At 48.0% G+C, this 12,310-nt stretch overlaps 1 protein-coding gene across 4 annotated transcripts in view; it reads left to right on the top strand.

The window, feature by feature from the left end:
* Nucleotides 1-1,843: 1,843 nt before the first annotated feature.
* Nucleotides 1,844-12,310, top strand: part of ZNF236 (zinc finger protein 236) — a 159,462-nt gene continuing 148,995 nt past the window's right edge. For 3 of the 4 annotated variants that reach the window (XM_050767595.1, XM_050767593.1, XM_050767596.1), the window contains exon 1: nucleotides 1,844-1,939. In XM_050767595.1, the coding sequence (XP_050623552.1) occupies nucleotides 1,885-1,939 (55 nt within the window). In that variant the 5' untranslated portion in view covers nucleotides 1,844-1,884. Of the gene's footprint in view, nucleotides 1,940-2,454; nucleotides 2,627-12,310 lie in introns of those variants that run through there. The other variant, XM_050767594.1, reaches the window with a different exon arrangement.

The raw sequence follows: 12,310 nt of genomic DNA, 5'->3' as shown, positions 1-12,310 counted from the left end.
CTCCGCTCACTGCAAGCTCCGCCTCCTGGGTTCACGCCATTCTCCTGCCTCAGCCTCCTGAATAGCTGGGACTACAGGCGCCCGCCACCTCGCCCAGTTAATTTTTAATTTTTTTTAATTTTTAGTAGAGATGGGGTTTCACCGTGTTAGCCAGGATGGTCTCGATCTCCTGACCTCGTAATCTGTCCGCCTCGGCCTCCCAAAGTGCTGGGATTATAGGCGTGAGCCACCACACCTGGCCACACACACTTCTTAAACTCACCTTAACTCTGAAAGTACACACAGGAAAGAAAGCTGGTGGTGTCAATACATTTCATAATTGGAAATATTCGTACTAGGCTGTATCCCTCATCTAGGTGAGAGAGCATGGCTCAGGGGGAAATACAAGTGGGAGTGGCTTGGATTTGGTTTATGTATTGGAGATATCTCTTTGATGAGACTGAGTGAAGAAAGCTACAGTGGGAAAGAGTAAGCAAGAATGACTCCTAAACACCGCTCAGCAATAAAAAAGGACTTAAGTATTTATCAATATATAGGTGAATTCCAACATAATTATGCCCAATGAACAGCCGCCACTTCCCTAAAGACTATCTGCGGTACGATTCCACTTTTTTAAAACACCAAGAAAAACAGGCTGGGCACAGTGGCTCACACCGGTAATCCCAACACTTTGGGAAACTGAGCTAGAGGATCAACTGAAGCCAGGAGTTCCAGAGCAGCCTGGGCAACATAGAGAGACCCCATATGTTTTTTTAAAAAAAAGCTAGGCATGGTGGTGCTCACCTGTAGTCCCAGCTACTCAGGAGGCTGAAGCAGGAGGACTGCTTAACGGCAGGAGTTTGAGGCTACAGTGAGTCCCGATAGTGTCATTGCACTCCAGCCTGGGTGACAGGGCAAGCGAGACCCAGTCTCTATAAAAAGATATTTAAAAACTAGGAAATTCTAACTTAGTGACAAAAAGCAGATGGGTGGGAGGGGGAGGAGGGAAGGAAGAAGAGAGGAAAGGGTTGGAGAGAGATGGGAGGCACATATTCACTGTCGATTGTGAAAATGTGTATACATGTGTCAAGACGTATCAGATTGCACACTTTAATTTGCGCCACTGCACTCCAGCCCAGGTGACAGAGTAAGGTCGCTTTCCCCGGGATCTGCCGGCCTCTCCACCCGGCGCTAGGCTGCTGCGCTGCCTGTTCCTGCTACCATTTCGTGCAAGTCAGCGCGGGCAACACCACACAAGACCAACACACGTAAAATGGTCCATTTTAATGCACTGCCCCCAGGGAAAGAAACATTACCGACTTCTGGCCATGTCGTCTTCCCAGTCCCAGGTGGCGGTTCCGGGTTTGGGCTCCCAGGCCCTTCGCAGCACGAGGGCGGCGCGGGTAGGGCCGCCCTCCAAGCCATGTTGGGGGCCGAGGTGACGCGCGCACGCGAGCTCGCGGACACGCACGAGGCGCCCGGGCCACAGAGGCGCGGGGCTGGCCCGGGATCCACGCCTGGCCGAGCTCCAGGGCTCGCGGCCCGGCCCGGTGACCCCCTCGCTCCCCTCCGTCCGCGAAGGCCCCGCGGCGCCGCGCATGCGCCCCGCGCCGCCCCCGCCCCCACCGCGCCCGCGCCTAACGCCCCCACCGCGGCCCGCGGGCCATGGAACCCGCCGAGGCCGGCGCGGTTCGAGAGCTCCGGTGCGCGCGTTCGGGCGCCTTTCCCCCGTGAGCCCGGCGGCGCTCGGACCGGGCCGCCCGCCGCCGGGCCGCTCCGCCCGCCTCTGCCGCCGGCTGGGCGCGCCCCCGCCCCGGTGCCCGCGCGTGCGCGCCCCCGCCGCCGCGTGTGAGTGTGAGTGTGAGTGAGTGTGAGTGGGTGTGGGTGCGAGCCGGGCCGCCGACGATGCCGCGGGGCCGCCCCCCGAAGCCCAGGGAGAGCAAGGCGCGCGGCGACTCCGGTAAGGCCCGCGGCCGCGCCCTCGCGCCCCGCCGGCGGCCGGTGCGGGGCCCGCGCCCTGCCAGTCCCCGGATGCGGCGCGGGGGGCGCCGGGAGCGGCGGGGCGGGGGCGGGGGCCGCGCAGACCCGGGCCGCCGCCGCCGCCGACTGGCCGGGCGGGCCGCAGCGCGGGCGGAATGATACGGGCGAGTCGCCGCCCGGCCCCTCCGCGCGCTGGGCCTACTTTCCTGGGCCGGGCGGCGGCTGAGGCGGGAGGCGGGAGGCGGGTGAGGGAGCAGGCGGCCGCCTCCTCCGCGCGCCCTGCCCCCGCCGGCCCTGTCGCGGCCCGCGCTAAACTTGAGGGAAAGTGGCCGCCCCGTGTTCCGTCCCGGGGCGGGAGGGCCGCGGGGCGCGCCGGGGAGGCGGCCTGGCTAGAGCCCGGGCCTGCGGACACCGCTCCCCGGGCTCCTCCCGGACGGCGCCCCCGCCCGACCCAGCGCGGCGCCGGCTGCCCCGGGGACGTTGGGCTCGGCCCACAGGGAGGCTGTGGAGCGCGGGGTCGTGCACACAGTAGGCGCCAGCGTTGTCCGGGAAGCTCAGGGTCGTGCACACAGTAGGCTCCAATGTTATCTGGGGAGCGCTGTGGGTCGTGCATACAGTAGGCGCCATTGTGATCCGGGAACTTGAACCCTGAGCCTTTGGAGACGCTGTGGGTAGTGCATACAGTAGGCGTCATTGTGATCCGGGGAGCTGGAACCCTGGGTATTTGGAGAGTGCTGTGGGTCGTGCAAACAGTAGGCGCCATTGTGATCCGGGGAGATTGAACCCGGAGCTTCTGGAGAGCGCTGTGGGTCGTGCATACAGTAGGCGTCAGTGTTATGTGGGGAGCGCTAGATCGTGCACACAGTAGGCGTCAGGAAGTGTTTTCCCCGATAATTTATGCTCCATGGTACTTTGCTAAAGTCATAAAATAACTCGGATTTTGTTTTCCAAGGAAGAAAGGCCGAGAATTTAAAAGCAGGCAAACACACAACCGGCCACCCCCAAACCTTGGCCCTTCCAGCGGTCAGGAATTGACCTGCTTTCCGCCCCAGCCCGGAGCTTGAGGAGCGGACTTCACGGCGCAGGGGGAACGGGGCGCGCTCGCCGGTGCCGCGGTTCCCAGGTCGAGGGCAGTGGGGTAGGGGGGCGCCGCGCCTTTTCTCGCGGGCGCTGTGGTTCCCGTGCGGCCTTGGACGCGAGTCTTCCCCCGGCAGGCCCGGTTCCTGGGCCTGGTCACCCGTGCAGCTGGAGCGGCGCTCCGCGTTTGGAAAAGGTTCTGAAGGGGCTCTAAGGGGGAGTAGGCGCCTAGGTCTCCGTATGGGAGTTGGTGTGTTAGGCCTTGACTTCCATTATTTTTATGTGACTGGTTAGCTTAGTGACTCAAGTGTTCCCCTTTTCTTGGGGATGAGTAAACTGAGGCTCATTAGAGAGCTTGTGACCAAAGAACACAGATGCCCCAGAGAAAGGTCGGGCTTGGAAACTACAAGGGTTATGCTAATTTTGTGTTTAGGAAGAAAGAGGTAATGGGTAGGAATCAACGTAAACTTACTCCATAGGCCACACCAAACCAGGAGTTCTTGTCGTGATTGCACTTGGTAGAGTTAACACACATGCACATTAGGGAAACGGTGGTGGCCAACAGGCGTTTCAGCGAGCGTTCGCACACCTGGTGGGCCTTTGTGGGCTGCGGGAGAGATGTTGGCTGCACCACGACCCGGGTATGCAGATTTGTATGTAGTTGGGTAACAGCAGTGCTCAGAATTTCGATTAATGGTTGATGGTGTCTGGAAGGAAGTCTGTTGCCTCTCCCACTGTTGAGTTTTGGCCTTGACCTTATTTGGTTAGTTTAATTTTTTTGTTTTGTTTTGTTAATGTGCTGTCTGCCAAAAATAATGTAAGGTGCGGTGTCTCAGTTACTTGGAAGAAGGCTTAGCACAGAGAAAGAATGTAAAATTTCCATGGCCACAGGTGGGGCACCGATTCCCCCAGTATCCACATCTCACTGATGGTATCCCTCTCCACCTGGTGTTTCACCCTCAGGCCTCAAGAATTATTCCATTTCTTTTATCCCCCAACACACTTCCTGATTTAGTCTTGCAGCTTCTACCTCGGGAATGGATTTCCAGTGGGCCCTCCTCTTTCCATCTCCAGAGGCGCTCCCTGGCCCAGCCGCCCTCTCCGGGCTGGAGGGCTGCAGCCCTCTTCCTGGGCCCTGCTAGTCCTGGGCTCCTATAAATAAATCGGTCACTTGGCAGCGTGGATGATCTTGTTAAATGTAAATCAGATGGCCACACCCTGATTAAAACCCTGCATTGGCTTCCTCGTCCCTTTACCAGAAACCCACACTCCTCCAGGATCCTGCTGATCGGGCCGTGTCTGGCTCTTCTCTCTTTCCTTGCTCTGGCATGCAGTCTTCTGTTTTCCTTGATGCCACATTAGGTTTGTTCAGGGCATTTGTCATTTCCTAGTCTGAGAAACACCTTTTGCTAGTCTGTGGCTCCAGGTGCTTTAGTGTCTTCAGAGAGGCCTTCCTCAAACCTGCTTAAAAGTAGCCTTTCCCTTCTTAACACCAGTCCTCCTGTAGCAAAGTGGTTCTCAAACTGTGGTTCCTGGACCCATGGGGGTTCCCCGAGATGTTTTCAGGATTCTGTAAGGTAAATACCATAGTGAGACTAAGACGATTAGGCTTTTTCACTCTCTTAATTTTTGCACTAATTGTACAAAAGCAATTTTTGGCACAGCTGCTGACATCGTAGCACAAATCTAGGTGGTGGTGGCGGTACCTAAGAGTGAGGCGGCATTACCTTTATATATCACAGTCAAAAGGAACAGGTTGCACCAGAGAAAATGCAGAATAGATATGACAATCTAGCTGTCTTCTATTAATCGAGACATTACAAAGATTTGTAAAAATGAAAACCATTCTATTTTTGGGGAAGATATATTTTTCATAAAAATATGTTAACGTAGTAGACATTTTAAATGGAGAAATATTTTAAAAGTTGATTAGTTTTAATTTATAATAGGACAAACATCAATAGATATAACTTACATAAACTAAAAGACTTTGAGGGCCTCTTTTTGTTTTGTTTTGTTTTAAATAGAGATGGGGTCTCACAATGTTGCCCAGGCTGGTCTTGAACTCCTAGGCTCAAGTGATCGTCCCACCTCAGCCTCCCAGAGTTTTGCGATTACAGGCATGAGCCACTGCTTCCAGCTGAGGGCTGCATTTAAGAATGTATAAAAGGGACCTGAAACCAAAATGAGGAACATTGCTCTATCAGTTACTGTGTTAATCATGTTTCTCATAAGTGAGGTGGTTTTATTTTCTCTGTTGCCTTATTATGAATTTTATTCCTAAGAAAACTGCAACGGATGTAGGGATTTTTACAGATCGGGGAATTAAGCTCAGAGCGGATACCTGATTTTTTTTTCTTTTTGAGTTGGAGTCTCTATTGCCCAGACTGGAGTGCAGTGGCGCGATCTCAGCTCATTGCAACCTCTGTCTCCTGGGTTCAAGCAATTCTCCTGTCTCAGCCTCCTGAGTAGCTGGTATTACAGGCGTGAGCCACCGTGGCTGGCTTTTTTTTTTCTTTTTTCTTTTTTCTTTTGTATTTTTAGTAGAGGCAGGGTTTCACCATGTTGATCAGGCTGATCTCAAACTCCTGGCCTCAAATGATCTGCCCGCCTCGGCCTACTAAAGTGCTGGGTTTATAGGTATGAGACACCGCACCCAACCTGGAAGCCTGGTTTGGAAAGTCCACCCAGTTTCTGAGTGGCAGTTGGGAACTGGATCTCCATTTGAATCCAAAGCATGAATTTTAGGCCTGTCATGGTGGCTCACACCTGTAATCCCAGCACTTTGGGAGGCTGAGGTGGGCAGATCAGTTGAGGCCAGGAGTTCGAGACCAGCCTGGCCCACATGGTGAAACCCCATCTGTACTAAAAAAAAAAATACCAAAATTAGCCAGGCATGGTGGCTGGCGCCTGTAGTGCCAGCTACTTGGGAGTGCTGAGGCATGAGAATCACTTGAGCCCAGGAGATGGAGGTTGCAGTGAGCTGAGACTGCGCCACTGCACTGCAGCCTGGGTGACAGAGGGAGACTCAGTCTAAAAAAAGAAAAAAAAAAAAAGGCGTGCATTTTAGTGTTCTGCCTTGATAAATATAAAGCCCTGCATGTGCATTAATTCCTGTATTCAACAACTTTGTTGTTGTTGTTGTTGTTGAGACAGAGTTTTGCTCTTATTGCCCAGGCTGGAGTGCAGTGGCACAATCTTGGCTCACTGCAACCTCTGCCTCCCGGGTTCAAGTGATTATCCTGCCTCAGCCTCCCCAGTAGATGGGACTACAGGTGCATGCTGCCATGTCCGGCTAATTTTTTTTGGATTTTTAGTAGAGACGGGGTTTCACCATGTTAGCCAGGATGGTCTCGAACTCCTGACCTCGTGATCCCCCACCGTGGCCTCCCAAAATGCGGGGATTACAGGCACGAGCCACTGTGCCCGGCTCCACAACTATTTTTAAAGCACTTCCTGTGATAAGTGAGCCCTGTGCTAGGGTCTAGGAACACAAAGCTGAAAAGAGACATGATCCTAGGTATCCTTATAATGGTTCATGGTGACAGATCGGGCACTTGAAGTCTAGGCTTCCTGGAGAAAATGATGTTAAAATTGAAATCTAAAGAAATGAATAAGAAGAGGCCCACTGAAAGAAGATTAGTTGAAGTAGTCAGGACATGAGAAGTGAGTCTCACCGGCATTGATGGGCAGCATTCATTCAGCACTTGCTGTGTCCCTGGCACTATCCTGGGGGTAGAAGGATGAGTGAGATATGCTTTTTTTCTTTATCGTAATTATTTTAGCAATAATGTGACCTTGAGGGAAACCACATTTTGGAATCTTGTATGACTTCCATCTGTTTTTTCCAATGGAATGGTGCAAAATTTTTCTTTTTAGCTTGTGCCTTTAGTTGGCCTCCTGCTGTTTCTTTTTCCTTTTGGAGGGATATTTGTAATACTTAGTTCATTTCCAGAGAGTGGAGACAGACAGACCATAAGCCCAATGGATAAACAAGTCTTTTCCTGATTAGGTTACCAGTTCAGGAATTTTCAATTTTCTTGGATGAATTCAGGAGCCCAAGGGGAGGGCACCACCAGCGTAAGCTAGGGGTAGTAGGACTTTACCTTTTTTTTTTCTTTGAGACAGGGTCTTGTTCTGTCGCCCAGGCTGGAGTGCAGTGGCACAATCTTGGTTCACTGCAACCTCCGCCTCCCGGGTTCAAGTGATTCTCCCGCCTCAGCCTCCCAAGTAGTTGGGATTACAGGCGCATGCCACCACGACTGGCTAATTTTTTGTATTTTTAGTAGAGATGGGGTTTCACCATGTTGGCCAGGCTGTTCTTGAACTTCTGACCTCAGGTGATCCACCTGCCTTGGCCTCCAAAAGTGCTGGGATTACAGGTGTGAGCCACCTGTCCCACCGAACTTTATTTTTTTAAGAGGCAGGAGGTAGCCAGAGCTGTAATGCCCTTAGGCTTATGGTCACAGTGGAGTACTTACTTGCTTCAGGGAGACAGCTTCTGCTTAAAATGGTAACTTTCTAACAACATCAGGTATCTATCCAAGAGTGAAATCTCCACTCTCCATAATTGAACTTTTTAGGTAGGCAGAATTTTGGAGTATTTATTTATTTTGGAGACGGAGTCTCGCTCTGTTGCCCAGGCTGGTGTGCAGTGGCGTGATCTGGGCTCACTGCAGCCTCCGCCTCCCGGGTTCAAACAATTCTCCAGTCTCAGCCTCCCGAGTTGCTGAGACCACAGGCACATGCCATCATGCCCAGCTAATTTTTTGTATTTTAGTAGAGACAGGGTTTCACCATGTTGCCCAGGCTGGTCTTGAACTTCTGAGCTGAGACAATCTGCCCGCCTTGGCCTCCCAAAGTGTTAGGATTACATGTGTGAGCCACCGTGGAATATTTAGTATTTTGAAGGACGTGTGATTAGATAACCTCTAAATATTTTATAATCCTGGCATTAAGTAGTGATATCACATGGGTTCGAAACCTTGGTCTTTCATACAAAACGAGCTTGGGAAAAGCTTTAGTGTAAACCATAATTCCTTATTAGATAAAGTCAATTCCATACTTTTGGAACGCTTTTTATATTTCATGCCTTTACGTTGTCTGTGTGTACAGAGATAGTGTGTCTCTGCTTTCAAGAAAGTAGCAGTGTTTTTCAAGCTATTTTTTGTTATAGAACTTCTCTTCACATGAAGTATCATGGCAAGGCCTGCAGCATGGTTCTCACCCTTGGCAGCTCAGCATTATGGAATCTCCTGGGGGAGGATTTTTTTTATTTTTTTATTTTTTTTGACGGAGTCTCGCTTTGCGCCCAGGCTGGAGTGCAGTACCATGATCTCAGCTCACTGTCATCTCTGCCTCCCGGACTCAAGCCATCCTCCCACTTCAGCCTCCTGAGTAGCGGGGACTATACCCTTGCGCCACCATGCCTGGCTAATTTTTGTATTTTTTGTAGAAACGGGGTTTCGCCATGTTGCTCAAGCTGGTCTCAACTTCCTGGACTCAAGTGATCCCCTGCCTCAGCCTCCCAAAGTATTGGGATTACAGGCATGAGCCATTGAGCCCAGCCAGCTTATGATTGCTAAGAGAAGCCAGAAATGTGTATATTTATTTGAAACCTCTTTGTTGTTACATTTAAGTAACTATTTTATTCGCAAAAAACATCTGCCCAGGAAAGTGCACAAGTCGTAGGTGAGGAGCTTCATGAGTTTTCCTGTGGAGCCAGCAGCCAGAGCATTTGTGCCCCTCGCAGTCACTGGTCCTCCCCGCACTGTCCTGGCTTCTGATACCACATGTTAGCTTTACCTGTTTTTGTTTCAGTTTTTCTTTTTTGAGATGGAGTCTCACCCTGTCGCCAGCCTGGAGTTCTGTGGTGCGATTTCCACTCAATGCCACCTCTGTCTCCTGGGTTCACGTGATTCTCCTGCCTCAGCCTCCTGAGTAGCTGGGATTACAGGCACGCGCCACCACGCCTGGCTAGTTTTTTGTATGTTAGTAGAGACGGGGTTTCACCCTATTGGCCAGGCTGGTCTTGATCTCCTGACCTCGTGATCCACCCACCTTGGCCTCCCAAAGTGCTGAGATTACAGGTGTGAGCCAGTGCGCCTGGCCAGCTTTAGCTGTTTTTGAAGTAAATTGAATTTATAGTATGAACCCGTATTTTTTCTGGCTTGATTCATTCAATATTTATTTTTATGAGATTATTCCTGTTGCTATGCAGCAGAACTGTGTTTTTTTGATAGGTATATAGTATTCCATTATATGAACCTGCCATAAATTACTCTTCTCCTCTTGATATTTGGGTTATTTCCAGTTTTTGGCTCTTTTGAATAAGTGTTGCTACAAACATGTATTTCTGGGCCATAGTGGATACAGCCAGCCAGTCTCCCAGTGACAGTCCCGGCTTCCTCTCCTACCAGCAGGGGGCGTGCGAGCATTTGTTCGGCAGGCTCAGTAGCACTTAGTATCGCCTCTCGGGGGGATTCAGTCTTTTGACTTCCCTGGGCCGCATTGGAAGAACTGTCTTGGGCCATACATAAAATATGCTAACACTAATGGTAGCTGGTGAGGTTAAAAAAAAAAAAATTGCAAAAAAAACTCATAATGTTTTAGGCAAGTTTATGAATTTGTATTGGGCCATATTCAAAGCCATCCTGGGCTGCATGTGGACTGTGGATTGGACAAGTTTGGCCTGTCCCTTTATTGCCTAGCTGTTTTGGTATGTATAATGGTATCTCATTTTGATTTTTATTTTGAGTTCTATGCTAATACAGTTTTTATGTTTGTCAGCTATTTGTTCTCTTTTGCTAAGCTCTGTTGAAGACATTGACCTGTTTTTCTACTGGGACATATATATTTTAAAATTAATGCTTTCTTTTCTAGAGCAGTTTCATGCTTACCCAAAATTGAGCAGATAATATGGAGCAGATAGTATGTCGACACCTTCTGTCTCTCCTCACAGTTTCTCGTATTAGTAACATCTTGCATTAGTGTAATAAGTTTAGCCAATGTTGATACATTGTTATTAACTAAAGCCCATCGTTTGCATTAGGATATATTTTCTGTGTTGTGCATTCCATGGGTTGGACAAATGCATATCTGCCGTACAGTGTCATACAGAATAGTTTCACTGCCCTTTGCTCCATCTATTCATCCATCCCTTCCCCGATCAATGGCAAGCACTGATATTTTTATTGTCCTTATAGTTTTGCCTTCCCCAGAATGTCACATAGTTGGAAGTGTTCAGTATGCAACCTTTCAGATTGGTTTTGAGTAAGCAACATTCATTTGCATTCCACCATGTCTTTTCAAGGCTTGATAGGTATTTCATTTTGTTGCTGAATAATATTCCACTGTATGGATGTATCACATTTATCCATTTACATTTTGAAGAACATCTTGGTTGCTTCCAGTTTTTAGCAATATGAGTAAAGTTGCTGTAAATATTTGTGTGCTGGTTAGTGTTGGATGTAAGTTCTCAAGTCACTGGGGTAAATCTCGGGGACTGTGACTGCTGAATTCTATGAGAAAACTATGTAGTTTTTTCTAACAGGCTGCCAAGCTGTTTTCCAAAGTGGTTGTACCATTTTGTATTCTCACCAGGAATGAATGAGACTTTCTGTTGTACATCCTAATCAGCATTTCGGATTAATTATTTTTTTGGATTTTAGCCATTCTGTTAGGAGTGTACTGGATATCTCATTTTGATTTGCAATTTCCATCATGTGTTTAATTTTCAACATATGATGTTGAGCATCTTCTCATAGGCTTATTTGCCATCTGTGTATCTTCTTTGGTGAAGGGCTGTATGCCATTTTATTACTGATATATAAGGGTTCTTTGTATACTCTGGATGAGTTTTTTGTAGTCTCCTATTCACTCTTTTAAAGATACGCTCTAATCAATTAAACAAGTTCTTAATGCCAGTTTGTCAGTACTTTTTGGATCTATTTAAATAATATTTGACCACTGTAATATTTTCCTGTGTTTTCATCTAGAGGCTTTATTGTTTTACATCTTTATTTTATTTTTTTGAGAGGGGGTCTTGCTCTGTCACCCAGGCTCAAGTGCAGTGGCGTGATCTTGGCTCACTGCAACCTCTGCTTCCTGGGTTCAAGTGATTCTTGTACCTCAACCTCCTCAGTAGCTCAGATTACAGGTGCGTACCACTGCACTTGGCTAATTTTTTGTATTTTCAGTAGAGATGGGGTTTCACCATGTTGGCCAGGCTGGCCTCCAACTCCTGGCCTCAAGTGGTCCACCCACCTTGGCCTCCCAAAGTGCTGAAATTACAGGTGTGAACTGCTGTGCCCAGCCATATGTCTCACCTTAGATTGACACTTCATCTGAATGTGATTTGAAGAGGGAAAGGACAGGGATTTTTTTTTTTTTTTTACATATAGTTATCCAGTTAATCTGCAGTATTTGTTGGAAATACCATTTTTGTCTTTTTACGCGGTTGCAAATCAGGCGAAGAATTGTTCTGTACTTGATTCTTTTCCATTGTTTTTTTTTGTTCCTGGCTAGTCAATTTCACGCTGTCTTAATTATGCTATTCTGAGTCTTGGTATCTAGTATGGGAAATATAAGTCCTCCATTTAGTTTTTAATTTTTGTGATCATCTTGACAATTGTTGGTACTTTTCAATTTCATGTAGCTTTTTGAATAAGCATATAAATTTTCATAAAAAAAGCTTGCTGGGATCTTGATCCCATTATATTGACTATATAGATAATGTGGGTGGAGCTAATGTCTTTACAGTCTTGCGTCTTTGAATCTAAACACAATCTCTCCAATCATCTCTTTCCTCGTTACCGTCTCTCAGTCATGTTTTGGGACTTCAAGATCGAGGACTTATACAAATATTGTTAAATTTACTCCTAGATATTTGATATTTCCTGAAACTATTGTTGATGGTATTTTAAAAATTTCATTTTCTGTATGTTGCTTGTTTATAGAAATACAATTGGATTTTAAAAATTGATATTATATCCAAAGTCTTTTACATATTTATTATTTGTGATAGTTTGTAGACTCTTTTGGAATTTTTTCTATAATCACATTTGTAAATATTGACAGTTTTATTTCTTCATTTCTAATTTTTATCACTTTTGTTACTATTTTTTCTGGCTCATTGTACTGGCTAGGATCTCTTCTATAATGGTGAATGAATGTGGTGAATAAGGGACATTCTTGTCTTGTTCCCAACTGCAGGAGGAAAATTATATTATTAACTAGGGTGCTTGTTGTGGGCTTTTTTGGCGGGGGTGGGGGT

This window comes from Macaca thibetana, chromosome 18 (assembly GCF_024542745.1).
Source record: "Macaca thibetana thibetana isolate TM-01 chromosome 18, ASM2454274v1, whole genome shotgun sequence".
NCBI lineage: Eukaryota > Metazoa > Chordata > Mammalia > Primates > Cercopithecidae > Macaca > Macaca thibetana.
The sequence above is the reverse complement of the archived record's forward strand: the minus strand, read 5'-3'. Positions and strand labels throughout refer to the sequence as shown.